We start from the raw sequence: 23,217 nt of genomic DNA on the forward strand, positions 1-23,217 counted from the left end.
AAAGAACAGACCCTCTGCTTTCAAACAAACAAAACGGAAAAAGTTTTATTCTATCTTATTCTGTTCTTTTTTATAACTTCTTAAATATGGGTAGGTTTCTTCAAAAATACCAAATTTTGAGCAAAAAGCTGAAATAAGTGCATTTTTGTACAGGTATTTTTTGTTAGAGATCAGTTTCAGAAAGATTATCAAAAGATACACAAGTTCAAAATTAATTAAATTAGGTTTTGCCTCATTTTTTTATTAATTGGGTAAGACCACCATCTAGTGTATAATAGCAGAATTACAGATTAACGTAAAAACTCGTCAGGAAAGCATCATTGGCAAGAAATAGTTTTTTCCTTAATTGACGTGATAACTCGTCATTGGCGGGGAAGGAGTTAAAATGACTTTGTTGTATATACACTGAAAAAAAGATTCATTGAATTTAATCAATTTTTTTAGTGGTTGCAATCAATTTATTTAAGCTACATTTAAACAAAAGTTTTATATTTTATTTTAGTTTACTAATCTCTTTTGTTTAAATGTAGCTTAAATAAAACCACTTACATTAAAAAAATGTTTTATCGTTCTCATATCTGCCAATCGGACACATTGATTGATCAATATCGGTATCAGACATCAAAAACAAAACAAAACAAAACACATTGATCAAACACTACTTAATATGACATATAAAGTTAACACTATGTTCACAATGGTAAAAGAGGACTGCCTTGTCAAACCAGGCCTTACTTGCTCTACTGAGACATAATTTGCCACAGTTGTCTTTGTTGCTAAATGATATACAAATGTCTTCCTGTTTTTTAAATAATTCCCCTATTTTATCTTTAATTATCCTGTTTTTTGCCAGTTGTTAAAATGCTTTCTGTGAAGCGACTGTGAAATGAAAACCACTATAGAAATCAAAGTGAATCTGCACCATTGGACCAAGATGTTCCTCACCTGTCGTCCACCTCTCCCTGCTCCAGCATACGCTGTCCATCACTGATGATTGAATGAAGGATCTGCTGTCTGCTGAACATCTCTGCCTGAAACAACTACAACAAAAAAGATGTAAAGTCTGTCACTCTTTGGTCTCCAAGAGGAAAACACTGTAGGCTACAAGCTTATCGATCTATCCGGCTTTTGTGCTCACCTCATGAGTCCTCTGCTGTTCCAAAAGGCTCTGGAAATTTCCGGAAATCTCTACGGCCAGTTTCTCCTCCGTCTGCACCAGGAACTCCATCCAGGTCTCGCACTTCTCCAGAAAGGTCTGCTGCTGGAGTAGCAAGGCCTGGAGTTTGCTAAAGAAACAATTTACAGCCGCTGTTTACGATAAACTACTAAGCAAACTTCGTAAGGATCAAAGAATCAAGCATGCAGAATAGGATTATAAGAATGACATATTTAATAATTATGTACAGTAAATAATTTTTAACAGGCAAACCTGAATCTTTCTGTGGTTTGAGATGAGGTGTTAGACCAACTTCTGTTCAGGTTCTGCATGCGTTTGATCTCAGAATCATTGAGAGGAAGTCTGTAACCAAGTTCATTCAAGCGCTCCAGATCAGGAGCCATACCGCTAAACTTCAGCATTTGCTTCTGAATAAAAGAAACAAAAACACCATTTAAAGATCATTTTTGCAAGATCATGTAATACAGTATAAGCCTCAGGTGTGCCCAGAATGTGCCTGTGAAGTTTCAGCTCAATACCCCACAGATCATTTAATAAAGCATGTCCAAAATGCTTCTATTTTGGTGGGAGCAAAAAAAACGCTGTTTTAATGTCTGTACCTTTAAATGCAAATGAGCTACAGCTCCTCACTCCTTTACCAACAGACAGTGACGCTTTTGGTTAAAATAGATCTGATTTCTGTCATTACAGTCTTAGGCAATAGTATATTTAGCTGCGTAAGCGCTACAATGTGCTCACAAACACATTTAATAAAGCTTTTGGGTAAATTGACCAGTCAGTCAGTGAACGTGGGCGGAGCTTTATCAGTGTGATGTCACATTAACAAAAGAATCAAAACAGCAGGTCTATTGAGACTCCTTTGATTTATTTGAAAGGTTTTGATTTTTTTCTATGTGTGAAAGTGGAGCTTGTTTCTTCAGTTCCTCCATGCGATCTCTGATCAACGACTGGTCCGTTGAACCGTTGGGATCTTGACTTTCCAGAACCTCTTCAGCCTCCACAATCCAGCGAGACAGAGAGTCCAGTTGCTCATTAAACGTCTCATAATCTCGAACTCCAGCCTGGGCAAGTAAAAAAACATCAGTACCAGACACTAAAACAGATAACCACACAGATCGGATCATCATCTCTCACCTGTAGCGTGGCCTGCTGTCGGCTCAGACTCTGCTCCACAGCTCTCAGGCGTTGGGCGAGCGACAGATGATCAGATTGGATGCCGGCCGCGGCTGACGTGTCCACCTGCTGTTTGAGTTGCTCTCCCAGCTCCAGTAAGACCTGTAGAGATGTCTGAACTGGAGCTTGAGATCTCAGCAGCTCCTGATGAAACACATAAGGATAAGGGTCGCGTATACAGTATGCATACCTTGTAAGTTGCTTTGGATAAAAGCATTTGCCAAAGGCATGTATGCAAATGTTAGGTTAAATTAATTGTAGTGTCTTCTGGATTAATGATTTAACAACAGCAATGCCATTGTTACTGTGCGTTCATACCAGACGCAAATAAAGCGAATATAAATTGCGCTTTTTGCATGTAGTTGGACGCTTGAACATTTTGAGTTAACTTACTTCATTCATGCATGAAATTCAGACGCGAATATGCGTTATTTACAACTCCTCAGTCACTTTCTTCCAAGCAAGATCCTTGTTATTCCTGTTTCTATAAAAGTTTGAAGATGTGTCCTACAGCTCCGGGTGTCCACATACAGCAACGATTATTTTGTCCTCCATTGTTGTTTCGTATTTCTGCCTCCGCTCGCTACGTCGTAATCACGTCTACATCAAGCTCCTGATTGGTTAACGCAGCGCGAATATTCGCCAAAGTTCACGATTCGGCCGAAACGTTCAATTTGCGCTGCCTCATTTGCGCAAATCGCACTGCAGGATGTCTTTCACGTCTTTGCATTAATTGTCCACATACAGTAACGATGATTTTGTCCTCCATTGTTGTTTCGTATTTCTGCCTCCGCTCGCTACGTCGTAATCACGTCTAGATCAAGCTCCTGATTGGTTAACGCAGCGCGAATATTCGCCAAAGTTCACGATTCGGCCGAAACATTCAATTTGCGCTGCCTCATTTGCACAAATCGCACTGCAGGATGTCTTTCACGTCTTTGCATTAATTGTCCACATACAGTAACGATGATTTTGTCCTCCATTGTTGTTTCGTATTTCTGCCTCCGCTCGCTACGTCGTAATCACGTCTACATCAAGCTCCTGATTGGTTAACGCAGCGCAAATATTCGCCAAAGTTCACGATTCGGCCGAAACGTTCAATTTGCGCTGCTTCATTTGCGCAAATCGCACTGCAGGATGTCTTTCACGTCTTTGCATTAATTGTCCACATACAGTAACGATGATTTTGTCCTCCATTGTTGTTTCGTATTTCTGCCTCCGCTCGCTACGTCGTAATCACGTCTAGATCAAGCTCCTGATTGGTTAACGCAGCGCGAATATTCACCAAAGTTCACGATTCGGCCGAAACGTTCAATTTGCGCTGCTTCATTTGCGCAAATCGCACTGCAGGATGTCTTTCACGTCTTTGCATTAATTGTCCACATACAGTAACGATGATTTTGTCCTCCATTGTTGTTTCGTATTTCTGCCTCCGCTCGCTACGTCGTAATCACGTCTAGATCAAGCTCCTGATTGGTTAATGCAGCGCGAATATTCACCAAAGTTCACGATTCGGCCGAAACTTTCAATTTGCGCTGCCTCATTTGCGCAAATCGCACTGCAGGATGTCTTTCACGTCTTTGCATTAATTGTCCACATACAGTTACGATGATTTTGTCCTCCATTGTTGTTTCGTATTTCTGCCTCCGCTCGCTACGTCGTAATCACGTCTAGATCAAGCTCCTGATTGGTTAACGCAGCGCGAATATTCGCCAAAGTTCACGATTCGGCCGAAACGTTCAATTTGCGCTGCTTCATTTGCGCAAATCGCACTGCAGGATGTCTTTCACGTCTTTGCATTAATTGTCCACATACAGTAACGATGATTTTGTCCTCCATTGTTGTTTCGTATTTCTGCCTCCGCTCGCTACGTCGTAATCACGTCTAGATCAAGCTCCTGATTGGTTAATGCAGCGCGAATATTCACCAAAGTTCACGATTCGGCCGAAACGTTCAATTTGCGCTGCCTCATTTGCGCAAATCGCACTGCAGGATGTCTTTCACGTCTTTGCATTAATTGTCCACATACAGTTACGATGATTTTGTCCTCCATTGTTGTTTCGTATTTCTGCCTCCGCTCGCTACATCGTAATCATGTGACTACTAGAGCAAGCTCCTGATTGGTTAACACGGCGCGAATATTCACCAAAGTTCACGATTCGGCCGAAACTTTCAATTTGCGCTGCCTCATTTGCACAAATCGCACTGCAGGATGTCTTTCACGTCTTTGCATTAATTGTCTACATACAGTTACGATGATTTTGTCCTCCATTGTTGTTTCGTATTTCTGCCTCCGCTCGCTACATCGTAATCATGTGACTACTAGAGCAAGCTCCTGATTGGTTAACACGGCGCGAATATTCGCCAAAGTTCACGATTCGGCCGAAACGTTCAATTTGCGCTGCCTCATTTGCGCAAATCCCACTGCAGGATGTCTTTCACGTCTTTCCATTGATTGTCCACATACAGTTACGATGATTTTGTCCTCCATTGTTGTTTCGTATTTCTGCCTCCGCTCGCTACATCGTAATCATGTGACTACTAGAGCAAGCTCCTGATTGGTTAACACGGCGCGAATATTCGCCAAAGTTCACGATTCGGCCGGAACTTTCAGTTTGCGCTGCCTCATTTGCACAAATCGCACTGCAGGATGTCTTTCACGTCTTTCCATTGATTGTCCACATACAGTTACGATGATTTTGTCCTCCATTGTTGTTTCGTATTTCTGCCTCCGCTCGCTACGTCGTAATCACGTCTACATCAAGCTCCTGATTGGTTAACGCAGCGCGAATATTCGCCAAAGTTCACGATTCGGCCGAAACGTTCAATTTGCGCTGCCTCATTTGCGCAAATCGCACTGCAGGATGTCTTTCACGTCTTTGCATTAATTGTCCACATACAGTAACGATGATTTTGTCCTCCATTGTTGTTTCGTATTTCTGCCTCCGCTCGCTACGTCGTAATCACGTCTAGATCAAGCTCCTGATTGGTTAACGCAGCGCGAATATTCGCCAAAGTTCACGATTCGGCCGAAACATTCAATTTGCGCTGCCTCATTTGCACAAATCGCACTGCAGGATGTCTTTCACGTCTTTGCATTAATTGTCCACATACAGTAACGATGATTTTGTCCTCCATTGTTGTTTCGTATTTCTGCCTCCGCTCGCTACGTCGTAATCACGTCTACATCAAGCTCCTGATTGGTTAACGCAGCGCAAATATTCGCCAAAGTTCACGATTCGGCCGAAACGTTCAATTTGCGCTGCTTCATTTGCGCAAATCGCACTGCAGGATGTCTTTCACGTCTTTGCATTAATTGTCCACATACAGTTACGATGATTTTGTCCTCCATTGTTGTTTCGTATTTCTGCCTCCGCTCGCTACGTCGTAATCACGTCTAGATCAAGCTCCTGATTGGTTAATGCAGCGCGAATATTCACCAAAGTTCACGATTCGGCCGAAACGTTCAATTTGCGCTGCCTCATTTGCGCAAATCGCACTGCAGGATGTCTTTCACGTCTTTGCATTAATTGTCCACATACAGTTACGATGATTTTGTCCTCCATTGTTGTTTCGTATTTCTGCCTCCGCTCGCTACATCGTAATCATGTGACTACTAGAGCAAGCTCCTGATTGGTTAACACGGCGCGAATATTCACCAAAGTTCACGATTCGGCCGAAACTTTCAATTTGCGCTGCCTCATTTGCACAAATCGCACTGCAGGATGTCTTTCACGTCTTTGCATTAATTGTCTACATACAGTTACGATGATTTTGTCCTCCATTGTTGTTTCGTATTTCTGCCTCCGCTCGCTACATCGTAATCATGTGACTACTAGAGCAAGCTCCTGATTGGTTAACACGGCGCGAATATTCGCCAAAGTTCACGATTCGGCCGAAACGTTCAATTTGCGCTGCCTCATTTGCGCAAATCCCACTGCAGGATGTCTTTCACGTCTTTCCATTGATTGTCCACATACAGTTACGATGATTTTGTCCTCCATTGTTGTTTCGTATTTCTGCCTCCGCTCGCTACATCGTAATCATGTGACTACTAGAGCAAGCTCCTGATTGGTTAACACGGCGCGAATATTCGCCAAAGTTCACGATTCGGCCGGAACTTTCAGTTTGCGCTGCCTCATTTGCACAAATCGCACTGCAGGATGTCTTTCACGTCTTTCCATTGATTGTCCACATACAGTTACGATGATTTTGTCCTCCATTGTTGTTTCGTATTTCTGCCTCCGCTCGCTACATCGTAATCATGTGACTACTAGAGCAAGCTCCTGATTGGTTAACACGGCGCGAATATTCGCCAAAATTCACGATTCGGCCGAAACTTTCAATTTGCGCTGCCTCATTTGCGCAAATCGCACTGCAGGATGTGTTTCATGTCTTTGCATTGATTGTCCACATACAGTAACGATGATTTTGTCCTCCATTGTTGTTTCGTATTTCTGCCTCCGCTCGCTACATCGTAATCATGTGACTACTAGAGCAAGCTCCTGATTGGTTAACACGGCGCGAATATTCGCCAAAGTTCACGATTCGGCCGGAACTTTCAGTTTGCGCTGCCTCATTTGCGCAAATCGCACTGCAGGATGTCTTTCACGTCTTTGCATTAATTGTCTACATACAGTAACAATGATTTTGTCCTCCATTGTTGTTTCGTATTTCTGCCTCCGCTCGCTACATCGTAATCATGTGACTACTTGAGCAAGCTCCTGATTGGTTAACACGGCGCGAATATTCGCCAAAGTTCACGATTCGGCCGAAACGTTCAATTTGCGCTGCCTCATTTGCGCAAATCCCACTGCAGGATGTCTTTCATGTCTTTGCATTGATTGTCCACATACAGTAACGATGATTTTGTCCTCCATTGTTGTTTCGTATTTCTGCCTCCGCTTGCTACATCGTAATCATGTGACTACTAGAGCAAGCTCCTGATTGGTTAACACGGCGCGAATATTCGCCAAAGTCCAGATTTTTCAACACACGTGATTCGGCTGAAACGTTCAATTGGCGACGCCTCATTCAAGCTTATCACGCTGCAAGATGTCTATCGCGTCTTTGGGTTGATTGTCCACATACAGCTCGCTACGTCGTAATCATGTGACTATTAAAGCAAGCTCCTGATTGGTTAACGAGGCGCGAATATCCACCAAAGTTCTGATTTTTTAACTTGCGCGATTTGCCTGAAACGCTCAATTCGCCCCACATTATTCGTGCTGCAGGATGTCTATCGCGTCTTTGCATTGACCTAACATGTAAATCACTCATGCTTAACCCTTCATTTGCGTCTGATATGAACGCACCATAAGACATCAACTAAACAGACGAGTTCCACTTACAGCGCAGTCCTGAATCCAGTTGGACACCTCTTCTTCTGTGATGTCTTTGTTGCTGGCACGCTTCAGAAGCTGGTTTGCTCTCTCCTCCGAGGTCTGTACGCTGTTGTCACACTGTCCATAAAGATCTTTATATCTCTGCCAGAGCTGCAGGAGACCCTTACTGCTCTTCAGACGCTCCACAATCTCCTCCTGCAGACTGTTCCAGCTGAACGACACATAAACACAGAGTTACAGATGCAAACAAACTATTCGAAAATAACATTGAGCAAAAATAATAAAGATTTACCATATTGTCCCGAAAATAAGACATCATTTTTATCACAGAATTGCCCCTTAAAGAGTAACTAAACTCTAAACCAACTTTTTTTAGTTAATGATCTGTAATAATGGGGCTTTATTAGTGCTGTTCATTGATTTTAGTGACTTTTTTGACATTTGGATATAAAGTGTTTCACTGCTACAATGGTGTAAAAATGTCTGAGTGCTGCCCTCTTCAGGTTGAACAGTGGCTACTGCAGTTAAATTTTCCTATTGGATGTTGGGTCCAAAAAATACCTTGTGACGTAAGCAGGTTCATGCTCACCACGCCCTTGTTACGATCTCACCACACACTTGGTACGAGCTTAGTTCGTCCCCTCTATCTCCTTTGGGATCTGCCCACTTTTCTTGCATTTTTCAAATATTGCTAGTGGGTGGAGTCAGGTTCTGACCAGGGGTTTAGTTACTCTTTAATAAACAATGTCGTCTTATATTCGAGCTCTACACGATTACATGTCAGTCATAGTGTACACCCTCAAAATGTGGTAGGTGGCGCCAAATACACATAAACAAGTTCACCTGGACTGAAGCAAACTAATAAACTACAGTCATTTACAATAATGGGGCGTACATACCAAACGCGAATTTAACGATTTGCACGAGTAGAATACATACAAAGTGTCGATGCAAAGACGCAAACTTGCGCGAGGCAATGCGAATGACGCAAACTGGGTGACGCGATTGCCGCAAAAACACGCAATATTAGCTTGAAAATATTCAACTCAAGCAAAAAATGTGCATGACACAAAGTTAAATCCCGCGAGTATGCTTCGCGTTCGGTGTGTACTAGGGTTGTGACAATTAATCGGGCAAATGCACGTTTTCTCAATGAATGAATTTGAATGAATTACGGTGAAATGCCACCACATTCAAAAACCAGGGGGCGCTTTCGTGCAGAAACTCAATTTGTGCCACACAAGAAGTATCATTACAAACACTATTCCAGGTAATATCTAGAAGCATATTTATATCGCTGTTCTTCAGATTGTTTCAGGTATTTTCATGATAATAGAGAATATTTTAAATGATTGTGTTTGACGAGTGTTGCTTTTTTAAATACTCGTTATAAACGAGTCAAACTCATAGTGATTTTAGATTGATAAGGACTTCCTACTGATCACGGAGCCGTAGTACATGCACAAGCTGTGCATGAAACACTGAATCAGAGCCTTACGATTCAGAATTGTTTTTTAGACAGGTCTTTTCAATGGGAACGCGATCCATCGATGCACATCCCTAGTGTGTACGCAGCGTAAGGCAGACTTATACTATTAATGAAATATAAATAGGCTACTTGTTTTTTTACAATGTGATGAAGAGCCTAGGCTAATTGTTATTAAATCCAGATGGACTGCAGGTTATATATGGTACTGTATGCTATATGAAAAGTACAAAAAAGTGAGAAACCAAACTTGTCCACTTTGAATATTGAAAAGTATTTTCAAATTAAAGCATTATAATGAGTTGGTCTTCAAAAAGCCTTTTTCAAAAGGTACACATTGAAAAGGGGGTTGTCTTATAATAAGGGTCGTCTTGTATTCGGGACAATTTATTTCTGATTTATTTCCAGTCGCATACTTGAGCGCAGCCTAGCACAGTGTTTCACTCACCGGGCGTTGACGTCTTTTAGGGTGTTATTGAGCGAGTCACAAACACAAGGGTGACACTCCTTCAATAGTTCATGTGTAACAGCTCCAAACTTTCTCAGACTGCTCTCTTGTTTTTCGAGCTTCTCCTGCAGATCCTACAAATGTCAGAAGACACAATCAGACCCATTTCTACTCCCGCAGACTTATTATTTCTTTTGTGTAACAGTCAAGCTGAGCGTTCTTTACCTGCAGTCTCTGCACCTGCAGCTGCGCAGCCTCAAGAGATCCCGTGAGCAGACGATATCGAGATGCAGAATATCTTCCCTCGGTCAGGTGGCTGTTGATCTCCTCAGATGCTTGTTTATATTGACTCCACTTCTCTTGAACAGACTTGAGGCCGATCTTCAGCTGACCGATCTGATGATGCACAATCGCACATGCATTTTATTCACACATTTGTGATTTATGTTTTTATAGGCAGCAAAATGGTCATAGGTCTGATTCATACACAAATCCAATGTACAGCTTGAATGCACTGTAAGTTGTTTGGGATAAAAAAGTAAATTTGAAATGTTGCATTTTGCTCAAAATCTGTAATCTGCAAAAACTGTGGCTTTACAGTTGAAATAACCTAACAATAGTTATGCAAGTAAATACCTGATGGTCGAGATTTGCCCATGTGTTGTTCAGGGCTTGGAGAGACTCCATTACTACAGCACATGCCTCATCCGTCTTGTTTTGGACGAGAGCGCACGCCTGCTCCTCCACTCGCTCCAACTCCCTCTCCTTCTCTTTAATCATCGCCTCCATCTCCTGAAGATATGAGCGAGAGAGATATAAAAGGTGTATTAGAGGATATCTGTACTCCAGAGGTTATGTTGAATTATTCATGAGTGTTTTGGAGCGATCGGTCTGACCTGGCAGTCTTTGAGTGCATTCTGGACTGAGGACAAGTTTTCAATCCTGTGTTTTCTCTTGAGTCTTTCCTCCTGAGTATTTAGCCACGCCTGAAGGTTCTGCACTTTACTTTCATATTCAAACCAAGATGTCAACAATCCCTCTAGATATTGTACCTGAACCAACAGCAGAAATACATTGATTAACCAAAACATCACTAATGCGTTTAACTTCCTAAAATGAAAAATTGGATGCAAACTACAAACAAGTAAGCAATGCCAGCAAAGACATCTACTCCGTATACAGCCATAAAAAAGGTTGCGTGAATATTGTGAACCCCATACATGCCGACAAAACAGTGAGAAATATTGTAGGATAGGACTTTATCACAGCCATCAAATTTGACTGGACCATTAAAATAAAGATATTGCTTCATAAACTTTATTCCTCGCAATCACGTAGTGTCACACATACGTTTCTGAAGAGCATTTTTGAAGCCCAAAGTGTGCGGAGCCGGTGTCATGAGCAATTCTGTCCCCCCTGGGAATTTGCCTCCTTATGGTACGTTCATACGGGGCGTAAGCGTTAACGCTTCCCATTGACTTTTAATGGGTGATGTCAAGCGTTGCTGAACTGTATTGTAAATCGGTCAGCATCGTGTCACTGCCATTGCTCACGGCAGAAGACATTTCTCAACTTTAAGCACCAATGTGTGCGTCAGCCAATCAGATCGCCTTATGAAAATAACCTAGGCAGAGCCAGCCAATTACGTTTATGGAAAACCGGAGAATGTGTCGCGGCCACTGTGATTGGCTGTTGGCCTTCCGTTAACGCTTTCGTCCCGTGTGAATGTACCGTTAGGACCCCGCGTGATTCCACTGGCTTAAAAAACTCCTCATGGGTAGTCTTTTTAGTGCCTTATTACAATTCCTACAAAATCGCTTTATGATTATGTCGTAAGAACGTTGTAAAAATTACAATTTATGTTTTTTTAATTATATTTAGATATTATTTACTGTACTCATTCCACTTTTGTACTGTGTAAAGTTAATAAATTACTTATACAAAACATGATTACTACACTTTTCCAATAATAAAACTACATTTCGTAAGGTATGTTAATAATTTACAACAATAATAGTATTGTTTTTTGTAAAGCAGATGATGACACAAAACTACTGACATGTGTGCAACATGAATATTTGTTCATTATATTTTTTTGTAAGCTTTAATTTTAAAAATTATTTGTATGCTTCTATTTTCTACAAAGTAATTAGCTTGCTAGACCGCTCACGCAGCTTCAATTAGCAACAAGATATCGCAAAGACAAATTTTGACATTAGTGCTAGTCGGGGTCCTAGGGGGCAGAATTGCAAGCGGGGACAGAATTGCTCATGACACCGGCCGTCGCCATCTTGGCAGTGTGTCACTCGTAGATAACGGTAAACGAGCAAAACATCAGAATGTGGGTGGAGCTGAGGTGCCTGGTTGCTGAAACCACGCCCACCTAGCTCAACAGTAGTGACAGCAGTGGCAACCCACTGGTCACTCAAGTAGCCACGCCCTTATTTAGGCAGAATTTTAAGGCTTAATATAGTTTATAAATATAATTCACAGTTGTCATGCTATATAGACCAAAACACTTTTGGTAGCAGCTTGTAAACATATTTATTTCTGCATTGAAGTTGGCCATTTTAACATGGGGATCTATGGGAGAAACTCCCTGTCTCTAGAGGCCATTCGATGAATTGCGTGTTCGCTTTAAGAGAGAGACCAGAAGGTTGCCCCTTGGCATCAACAAACTGTTTTGGGGCATTTATTAAGATAATAAATAGTAATACAAATATTTAATCTAGGCTGAATTCTCACCCTTTCTGTGATGTGAGTCTGAAGGATCTGCCAGCGGCAGTTCATGGCTCCCAGTTTCTCTGCGAAATCGGTCTTATCGCTGCATTTACTCTCCACCTCCTGACCACCGATCTGCACCGCTGACTGATTCACAAAATCCACAGTGAGCTGTTTGCAGTTGATGTCCACTCTGAAGCCCTGCAGGAAACAGAAAGAAAATATGTCAAGTGTTAACAAAACAATATTCACAGAGTTGGGAAGCATTGAACTGTGGTTCTGTTCTACCTTGTAACGCTGTAGGTATTCCTGGATGACCTTTGACCCGACCGCCCCCTTGAGATTTTCTTCATCTTCCTCAATGACTCTCTCCATCAGTGAAATCCAGTTCACAAGTTCGGTGATAGTATGATGGGATGCCAACTTATCCATCTGAGACTAAAGCAAAAAACATTATAGATCTCATAAGACTTATAAGATATAAACCTGTTGGAACGGATGAGTCAGAAATGCTTGGCAGCACCTGGTGTAGTTTCTCCTGGACTACAGGAATACGGGCGAGGAGATCAGACCACTGGGAGTCCAGCCGGGCGAGATCAGACCTCAGAGACGCAGTGTCAATCTTCTTGAGTCTGAGCAACTGGTTTCCTTCATTTAGTACCGAGGTCTTCAGATTGGAGCGTGCTTCTACTTCCTTGCTGAAGTCCTGTAGAGAAGATCAAGAGTCAGGGTTCATGTTTAACACAGTTAATGTTTAAAGGACCAACACTATGTAGTTATTGATCAATAATTTTAACCAACCAGAAAAGCAGATAGCTGGTCTTTAACGGTGTCCATTTCTTGTGGACCAGTGATGGATTGTGTATTCCAGGACTCCAAATGTTCCTGAGCTTCTTGCATCCAGCGGCTCAGTTCGGCAGACTCGCGTTTATACCTGCGTCAAACGATAAATATCCATCACTGCACATATTCTGAAATATCACCAATATATCAATGGGCTTATATTTAACAGGGACCTGACCTGGTCCAGTGTTTCAGTGTGGAGTCCAGGTGCTGTAGCTCCTTGTTGACCTTGCTGGTGTTGTCCAACCAATGCTCACCCAGAAGAGCGAGCTGGTTCTCCAGAATGGGACAGCTCACGTACGACAGAAGCTCTTTGCCGTCCTCCAACAGCTTGTGTAGCTTGTGCTGATGTTCTGTTAGACTGACCTTCAGGGCCTTTGGTGGAGATACAGTATATTAAATCAACATGGAAAAGTAGTATAATCAGATTATCCAGCACAATGAACCCATTAAGCTCCAAAGCTCTTAAAATACTATTAAAGGCTGTGATATAGAAACACCAGAGATGACATACTTGATAAAGCTCGATTCTCTCATTAAGTCCATCTTCCGTCTCTTCCACCAGATCTTCGGTCGGCACACTGCCCTCCACAACCTCCAGTAATTGAAACAGGGTCTGATAATCCCACACTAGACGATTCCACGTCTGGTAAAAACCAACACAAACATAAAAATACAAACCAATGCAGACAAATACAAGAGGTTTCAACCTAAGAAATGGTAAAGCTTCAAATGCATGCATGAAACGTCAAGCAATGCAAAGACTACCTTGTATATTTGTAAAATGTATTAGTCACACTGCTAGAAATGTGTAAAATGTGACACACATCCTTATATATCCAGTTAAACGTATATATAAAACATTATACGTCAGATGCTCATATTCAGTCTTACCTCTAAGATATACTCCAGCTCAACCCCTCTCTTGTGCGCTTGCTTGAGAACATCCTGAGCTCCAGATAGCGTCTCTTCCAAAGTCTGACGCTCGCGTGGCTGAACAAAGGCACTTGTTTTTTTGTAGAAAGTCTCAGTCAGGACCATGTGCCACTCCAAGCCCTGGAAAAACTCCTGGAATCATATGGAGACACATGATACAATTAGTTTTCCAAGAATGCTTAAGGGGTGGTTCATTTTTAAGTCTAAAACCGCATAGAAAACGCAACCGCAACGCTTCCCCTCCTTCTTTCCAAAGCGCTTTCGATGCTTAAAGTATTTTCAACTGGCTGCAGCGCCTGGGAAAAAAAGAGTGTGTTGATCCGCAAGCGCGTCTTTGCTCTCTATTTGAGTAACAACATTCAAAATAACGTATTTGCGCATGCAAAAGATGTGAATGTCGCCCTTAAGGAGGTCGCACACTGGGCGAGAAGCGATGTGCCGCGTCGCATTACGCCGCATCTGTCAACGGCTATCCGCTCTGGACGCTGCTCAAATTCCTGCCATGCCACAGAGAGCATCTCACATAAACATTAACTCTTTCGCCGCCATTGACGAGTTAACTCGTCAATTATGAGAAAACGCTTCCCTGCCAATGACTAAGTATTTACGGCTTTCTGCAATACCACTATTATCCACCAGGTGAATTCCGCAACTTATGCAACCCGGAAGTAACGCCTCACGTGTAAGAGTAAGAACTCAGTGGCCCTGTCCCAAATGGCGCACTTCATGTGGAATTTTGGTCTCATGGCCTTAAATTGCGCATCTGTCAATTTTACGCTTTGAAGTGTGCTCATCAGCGCCCCCTTTGCCCCCTTGATGCGGTCTCCGGCGAAGCCCGCACTGCAGCAGACTTCGCACACTTTACCAACCCAGAAGTCCTTGCGAAAGAGCAATCAGACCAATCCGACGATGGAAGGGAGGAGTTCACACTGATGGGCAACTTCTCTTCCTATTTGCGGCGTGATGCTCGAGTCTGTCCCAAAACACGACTCCAGTGCACCCATGTGGACTCGCATCAAGGGTCCCTAAAGTCAGCACTACATGATGTCATCAAAGTGTGGACTCTGAGGAGGACCACAAGTCTGGAGTGTGCCATTTTGGACAGGGCAAGTGTATGTTTTGAGGATTGTGCTGAATGGGATCTCTATCAAAAGTCCTTCAAAAAAATCTCATTTTGCTCAAAATTTTTGTTTTTGAAGAAACCTACCCATACTTTTACAAGAGAACTAATGAAGATAAAATAAAACGTTTGTTTTTGTTTGAAAGCAGAGGGTGTGTTCTTTCATTTGATATATTGTATGTTTATATATTAAAGAAGAACATTTTGAAAGGCATTAAACTTTTGTGAAAATCATTTGTCCTAAATCGTTAGCGATTAACATAGGCTGCTAATGCTCATTTTGGATCTGTAAGTAGACTATCTAGTGTGCAATACCTGTGAGTTTTCCTACAAGCAACGCAGCGCTTCTTCCCAAAAAGCACTCCTCCTTTAGTTTATCCTTTACCTTGTGTTTGTCTAGGAGGTTTTCCACATCATCTACTGAGCTGGCAATAATGTTCTGGTCGGCAGTCATTTTATCCTGGGCGGTGTCCACCAGATCGATTAAATCCTGCAGAACTCTCTCATACTGATTCTTTAGGGCCATGTTCTGGTTCAGTCCACTCCTTCGAGAGCCCACAACCATCACTAGCTCCTCATAAGCATCCTGTACAAAAACAATCACTTGAGTCAATGGAGACGTTTATAAATTAATGCCGACGATCCCCGAGACAAGAACCGTGTGTACCTGCAGCTTCAGCAGCTCATTGGTGGAGAATTGGTCAGGTTGTAGCTCCGCCCCTTTGGCTTTCAACTCTGTGATTTTGTGCTCAAAGTCTTTCAGCGTCTCTTCTGCTTCTGCAATAGTCTGTCAGTACAAAATTACAACATATGAACATCAGTAGGAGTGATGCTTGCCTTAGCAAACGACACTATTAACATGATTAACGCCCAAAATATGATTTTGATTGTATTACTTCTAGTTGTTTAGGTGTCGTATGGTCAAGAATTCCCGCCAGTTTCTGAACGATCTGGAATTTACTTTCTCCGAGGGCAGTGAACAGATGCTGCAACTCCGTCTGAAAGGGAAACAGGAAGTGAGGTCATACTGTAGAGCTGAATGACACCCAGCAGGCCATCAAAAAAAAAAAACATGTCTACCTGGAAAGCGGTGAGCTCGCGCATTTTGCTCCGCATGGTATCACAACGACGCTCCAGGGCTGAGTCCAGGGTTCCCAACCGGCGGGTCAGACAGTCGAGGGTGTCCTTCATCACGACCTGCTCATCTTCAGACAGACCTACAGTGCCCCCTAGCAGACCCTGACTGTGGTTGACCTCTTTGGTGACCTCTGCCACTTCCTTTCCTAATGTCTGTGAGGCAAGAAAAAGGTCACATTTTTTTCACAAACTGATATTTATAACAAAATGTGCTTTATTTTAAAACTTAATACTCTCAAAAGAGTCTAAAGATTAATAAAGTGTTGTCATGGTTTGTGGACCCGTTAGTCTTTTAGGAGATATTCAGGATTAACCAGAGTAGCCTCTTATGGAACGGCTGAAATTCCACAAGGGGGCGACTTTGTTCCTCAGACGTTGCACAATAAACGTGACATCCAAATATATTCATTATAAATCGTGAATGAAAAGTGAGATTCGAAGAAATGTCCGTTAGTGAACTAATGTATACACTATTTATATCGTAATTCGGTCAGAAACGTCAAGATTTTGAGATGAACTAATCGTTTTGGATTAAAAGGCTTGGATATTCCATTTACTTGGACTTTTGGGGATTTATGAACAATTTGTTTTGGACAATTTCACCGAAGCGGATAAAGGGAGGATTTTGAAGGTAAGTAAATATCCTAAATCGGTGCCGCACGGTTCAGGTAACTAACAACTAGATTACAGTTTTATGACTGCTAAAAATCATATGATGCTTTGTGTGTGCGCTCTAAGCTTTCCAACGATGTGCCGCATGACCGTATATTTTGAAGATTTAACAGTTACTTGGAAATACTGGGAATACTAGAAAACATTTTAAATCTATGGTTGTATGTGAGATACAGTACTTTACAATTTTATTATGTTCATATATGTCAAATAAAACATCTTTAGGATTCGAATATAGATTTGGATTCAGCTGAACTTTCATGGTTATCAGTTATTCAAACCTCATGGCTAGACAGTTGTGTCTCTGCATTTTCTGTTAGAAACGCAGGTCCAGAAAACAGTGTGTTCTCCACATCATCCACCCAAGAAGAAGTAGCTGTGACTGCAGTATAAAGCTGTTGCTCCATGTGTATGACGTCTCTCTCTGTCGCCTACAGAAACAAACATTACATGCTGATTACACTGCACAACAACCAAGCGATAAGCCAAGAGGTCAGAGGTCTATATGTTTTATAATAATGTGGATACCTGAGTGGTCATGTCTTGTATTGTCTGACTGAATCCATTGTGTAGAGACATCAGGGTGGACTTGTCGATTTGAGCTTCTCTCTTATAAACCGGAGCTGTGGCCTTCACACGAGCCGTTCTGGAGTAAACCTGCCAATTTAAACAAAGGTATTCATTAATATACAACAAAAATTATTATTATTAGGACTGTCAAAAGATTAACTCTTTCCCAGCCATTGATGAGTTATCCTGTCAATTAAGAGAAAACATTTGTGTCTCTAAAGAATTTTCATGTTAATCCTCAATACCACAATTATCCACTTACCCAATTTATGAAAAAAGTGAAGCCAAAATGTTATTTACTAATTTTTAACTCTGTGTATGTTTTGATAATCATTCTGAATCTGATCTCTTACAAAATTGCTTCACAAAATGCAATTATTTCAGCTTTTTTCTAAAAAATTTGTATTTTTAAGGACAAATATCAATATTTAAGAGTTTATAAGCAGATAATTATTTCAGCTTTTTTCTAAAAAAATTGTATTTTTAAAGACAAATATCCATATTTAAGAGTTTATAAGCAGATAATTATTTCAGCTTTTTTCTAAAATTTTTTTTATTTTTAAAGACAAATATCCATATTTAAGAGTAAGCAGAGAAAAAATATAGATAGGATGAAACGTTTTTTCCTGTTTTGTTTATTTGTTCATTTGTTTATTGGTTGTTTGAGGGTCTGTTCTTTCATTTGATATATTTGTATGTTTATATATTTTTATTACAAAAAATGCTGGCGGGCAACTTTTTAACAAATGGCTGGCGGTGAATGAGTTAATAGTGATTAATCACATACAAAATAAAAGTTTGTGTTTGCATAATATATGTGTGTGTGTACTGTGTGTATATATTATGTATATATAAATACACATATACAAGTATGAATTTAATACATTTTTTATTTAGGTATCCTTTTTATTTATATTTATAATATAAAATATATCACTTTATATCTAAATATACATGTAAACGTTTTTTAAATAATTGCACACACATAAATTATGCAAAAAAATATATTTTGTATGCAATTAATCGCAATTAGTCTTTTGACTGCCCTAATCAGTCACTCAAATTCATTCTAATCCTTTTTTCAAATAGCCAAACTTTTGCAGCATAAACTGCAGATTTCCGCGCGCAAAATATGCGGGGCTTGTATAATTCCCGCATTTTCATGGCAAAAATCACATATAGCTTAGCAGAAAGTTGAAAAATTTTGCATTTACTTCACACAAGTGCAGCAATGTCCCCTGTTGCCATGGGAACGTTATGAAGTGACGTGATTATGTGATGTGAACATCATTGAAGAGCTGCAAACCGTTTTTGCACGTTCCTGCATTTTTGCAAGTTCCCGCAATTTCATTGCATAAAATTGCATACATTTCCCGCATATTCCATTGCAATTTTTTAAGAAAACGTGCCGCAAGATCAAGGATTTTTGCCCGCAACAATCACTAAAAAAATCTGCGTTTTTCTGGAAGGACTGCCCTTATTATTATATGAAGTAATTTTAAATGAAGTTAACATGAAATATAAAGCATTGGCAATAGTATTGTTCACGATATGTGCTCTTATCTAATACTATTTTAAACCATGTAGTTTAAGTTTCCTGTAACAATTATAATTAATAGCTTAAATAAAACTAAAAAGAGGAAAATGTGTACTTTGATTATTTCATTAATCATTAAAGGAACTGCAGGAGTATAAAATATTTTTAAAATAGTGAAAATAAAAGTTTACCAGACGTTTATTTCACACATTCAAAGTCATATAAACCTAAAATCTTACTGTTGTTGAAATGAAAGGTTTAAGGAAATGTTATTTGTACTGCACCGGTTGCCTGCTGTCCTGTTCCAGCGTGTTTATAAGGAGCTGTAGTTTGGTGTTCATGTCTTTCTTCAGACTCTGCCATCTTTTCATCCTCTGTCTCTTTATAGCCTGAATGTCTCCCATCACCTCCAGCTCAGGTGAGAGGACATCTGTCGCACTGCAGAGGTTTGATGAATCATGAAGATGTTCGAAGACAAGCCGATATATTAGAGAGATATAATGTAATGAGAGATGATGCTCACAATACCTGGCAGTGACGGGTGAAGACTGCTGGGTGAGGATCTCCTCTCCACGACTCGCTACAGATCTCAGCAACAACTTCTGCTCTGCCAGTTGCTCTTCCAGCTCCTTATTTAACAAAAAAGTTATTAATAATAAATAACACTATCTGTCATTTAGCAGATAAATTCAAAGTCATTTACTAAAACAGTAATGCACATTAATATAGCCTGGCACAAAGGTTAAAGTTAATAAATCTTTAACTGGTTTGAACCTTATGGTTTTACATCTGCAACCACTAACTTTAGTAAACTTTATTCCTGACTCCTCGGGTCTATGAACTGTATTATATTTTAGATGATCCAAATGTATTCTTCCATTGCAGTCATGTATATTCTTGAGTTTGAGTCGTGTTAAATGGGACATTTGCGGTAAACTAAAACACATGACACCTTCTGTCTCTGAAAGCTGTCCTGTTGCTGTAAGCTGCGTGTGGATCGAGCCTGAGCAACCCAATCCTGAACGTTTGGACTCTGAGAGCGACTGGAGTCTGATTCACTGGAGTCTGAAGGCTCTCGCTGAGAATCCTACAAGACAGAGAGACTTCATGAGCAACATTTGTGTTTAACGTATTAACTTGATCAGATTACTGAATCTGTGATCATACAATCATCGATTCATAACACAAATCAACAATAATCATCTTTTATTCTGCCGTGTTCTTATTAATGTGTGTGAAAGTGAAAAACCATGAATCAAGTTGCAAAGAAACCCAGTGCTGATTTTGAGCGACAAAAGCTGAAAATAATGTTTATGTTATTACGCTTGCTCTCGCAGAGCCTTTCAGCTCCTCCCATATTAAATTTGCCTGCAAAAGAAACATGAGATAATACATTTGCATAACAAATACAAAACAGAATGCTCAGAATTTAGGCTACGTTTACACGACAACAAATTTACTGTAAACGTAAAAGATTTATTTCCACGTTTGTGAAAAATTTCACATGTCAATGTTGTCAAAACAATCTGCGTTTACATGGAAATGTGAAAATGATAAAAAATGGTGTATAATGCATGCCAGGCCAATGGGTGGCGATGTCACTTACACTACCAAAGGCTTTTAAAATAAGTGACAAAGGAGTCGCATGCGGAAAGACATCTTTAAGCACATGGCGAAATCATCTGGCAGTTTTGTATGGACAGATGATGAGGCTGGTTCAACTTCAACATTTAGTCCGCCATTGTTGTGTATGTACGTGAAAATGCAAATGCCTGTAGAGCGAACGCGAAACACGTATGCACTTGACGTCAACGCTTTCACAAATTTGCGTTTTTGACGATTACATGGAAAGATAAAGACGCCGTTTTTAAAAACGTGCACTTTGGAACCCATTTTCAAGTGTTTGCATTTTCTGGCCCCCGAAATGCAGTTGTCGTTTAAAAAAAGACGCTAAAAACTTTCCCATTTTCGGTTGAAAGCGTTGTCTTGTAAACTGCCCTTTAGATCAAACAGTCAGTCGGGATTTCTCTATCCTTTACAAAAATGAACCATGTTTTTTTGTGGTAAAGGGGAGTAACCATGTTTTTTATTGTATTGATTACTATAAGCAAAACCATGGTTTTACTACAGTAACCATGTTTTTTTTTGTTTTAACCGTAGTAAAACCATGGTTAATTTTCGTAAAGGATGTTTACAAATAAAGTAGCATTGTATTTCAAACATGCACCATGGTAAAAACAAGTATTTTGGTAGGTACAGTACAATTTAAGAGGGCATACTAATAAGGTAATTAAGTTTTATAAAAGTACCACAGTATCGCTCTCTGATACCATAGTATTACTTCATCTTGGTACCATAGTATTTTTTGCCTAGGGTAGTTTAACTTGCAATTTTTTTACCATATCATGACATCATACTTGGACATGTTCAAGCTTTTGTGTTTATATTTACATTCATGAATTATGACTTTTCAGTATTAAAGGTGCAGTGTGTAAATTTTAGCGACATCTAGTGATGAGGTTGCGAAATGCAACCAATGGCTCAGTCCACTGCTCTTCCCTCGCTTTTGAAACGCATAGAGAAGCTACGGTAGCCACCACCAAAAAAATGTCATAGACGGAGACAACTTAGTAGAAAAAGTTTGTCCGTTAAGGGCTTCTGTAGAAACATGGTGACACAAAATGGCGACTTCCACATAAAGGGACCCGCGGTATATATATATATATAAACCCCTCATTCTAAGGTAATAAAAACATAACAGTTCATTATAAAAAGGTCTTTATACACCCCTGATCATATAGTTTTGTATATTACTTTGCATTTCTGTCAAGAGATCCTTTTAAAAATTACACACTGCACATTTAAAGGTCCCGTTCTTTCTCCGTTTTTGAAGCTTTGATTGTGTTTACAGTGTGCAATATTACATGTGTTCATGTTTCACGTGTCCAAAAAGAGGTATTTTTCACACAATTTTTGAGCTTTATCATTTTGCAGGTATTATTTATGCTCTAACAGCAACATTACACTAACTAAAGTTTGAAAATTGGATCAGAAAGAATGTGACCTTTAATAATCAGTATGTTTGTACCCTCTAAATCGAACCCATGACCCTTATGGTACATTCACACAGGGCGTAAACGTTGAGGCTTCCCATTCACTTTTAATGGGTGATGTCATTTGTTGCCGAACTGAATTGTGGATCCGTCGGCACCACGTCACTGTCGTTGCTCACGGCAACGCGGCAACACGTGCGTCAGCCAATCAGATCACCTTATGCAAATAACCTAGGCAGAGTCAACCAATTACGTTTATGGAAGACCGGAGCATGTGTAGCGGCCATTGTGATTGGCTGTTGGCCATGCTTCAGACAAGTCTTCCGTCAAGCACTAACACTTGCCCCATGTGAATGTACCGTTATGCTCCTAACGCAATGCTCAACTAATTAAGCTACAGAAACAACAGCTTTTAACCATAATTCAGAGCTGAAGTTTCACCTTGATGTTGATCTGTTTGTTCTGTAGCATCCTCTGAAGCTCCAGCAGGCTGCTTTTCAACATCTGAAGTTTCCTGGCCAGCTGCTCGGCGTCCTCCCTGTTCTCCGGCCGGCTCTCCATCAAAAGTGTTTCGCTGCATCTGGACAGCTCAGACAGACCCAGGACCTTCTCCTCGATTTCCAGCAGCATGTTCTGCAGGAACAGCAGAAGAGAAGCCAACTCAAACATGACGGCTCTGCTCTCATCCCGAGCCTACACGCTGTACATTATCCATAATCCCTCACATGCCAACACGCATTCTTCAGGTCAACAACAGGAATATATAACAGACACCTTATTTATGTACAAGGTTATGAGTATACAATTACATCCATATGTTTTTTTTTGGTAGTGGGACAGTTACTTTGTAACCTTCCCTTGAAGCTAAACAAAGCCCCGCCCCTAACCTAATCCTACAGTATGCTGCAGCCTCATGAATATTAAATAAGAGGTGGGGCAGCTTTTCTACAAGCACCAATACTCTCACTAATATCCTTAATACCACCACACAGTTGTGTT

The 23,217-nt window shown here is 40.6% G+C and overlaps 1 protein-coding gene across 5 annotated transcripts in view; it reads right to left on the reverse strand.

Moving 5' to 3' along the window:
• The window catches only part of syne1b (spectrin repeat containing, nuclear envelope 1b), a 135,826-nt gene that overhangs the window by 28,821 nt on the left and 83,788 nt on the right, over positions 1-23,217 (reverse strand). For all 5 annotated transcript variants that reach the window (XM_073869946.1, XM_073869947.1, XM_073869945.1 and 2 more), the window contains 27 exons: positions 22,660-22,851; positions 20,118-20,252; positions 19,694-19,794; positions 19,450-19,603; positions 17,587-17,715; positions 17,340-17,489; positions 16,330-16,539; positions 16,146-16,247; positions 15,917-16,036; positions 15,635-15,835; positions 14,088-14,261; positions 13,708-13,839; positions 13,372-13,568; positions 13,152-13,284; positions 12,874-13,056; positions 12,639-12,788; positions 12,375-12,551; positions 10,526-10,681; positions 10,266-10,421; positions 9,855-10,025; positions 9,630-9,763; positions 7,702-7,906; positions 2,312-2,494; positions 2,090-2,238; positions 1,430-1,582; positions 1,139-1,286; positions 946-1,040 (listed from right to left, as the gene is read on the reverse strand). In XM_073869946.1, the coding sequence (XP_073726047.1) occupies positions 946-1,040; positions 1,139-1,286; positions 1,430-1,582; positions 2,090-2,238; positions 2,312-2,494; positions 7,702-7,906; positions 9,630-9,763; positions 9,855-10,025; positions 10,266-10,421; positions 10,526-10,681; positions 12,375-12,551; positions 12,639-12,788; positions 12,874-13,056; positions 13,152-13,284; positions 13,372-13,568; positions 13,708-13,839; positions 14,088-14,261; positions 15,635-15,835; positions 15,917-16,036; positions 16,146-16,247; positions 16,330-16,539; positions 17,340-17,489; positions 17,587-17,715; positions 19,450-19,603; positions 19,694-19,794; positions 20,118-20,252; positions 22,660-22,851 (4,190 nt within the window). The remainder of the gene's footprint in view (positions 1-945; positions 1,041-1,138; positions 1,287-1,429; positions 1,583-2,089; positions 2,239-2,311; positions 2,495-7,701; positions 7,907-9,629; positions 9,764-9,854; positions 10,026-10,265; positions 10,422-10,525; positions 10,682-12,374; positions 12,552-12,638; positions 12,789-12,873; positions 13,057-13,151; positions 13,285-13,371; positions 13,569-13,707; positions 13,840-14,087; positions 14,262-15,634; positions 15,836-15,916; positions 16,037-16,145; positions 16,248-16,329; positions 16,540-17,339; positions 17,490-17,586; positions 17,716-19,449; positions 19,604-19,693; positions 19,795-20,117; positions 20,253-22,659; positions 22,852-23,217) is intronic.

This window comes from Misgurnus anguillicaudatus, chromosome 7 (genome assembly GCF_027580225.2).
Source record: "Misgurnus anguillicaudatus chromosome 7, ASM2758022v2, whole genome shotgun sequence".
Lineage (NCBI taxonomy): Eukaryota > Metazoa > Chordata > Actinopteri > Cypriniformes > Cobitidae > Misgurnus > Misgurnus anguillicaudatus.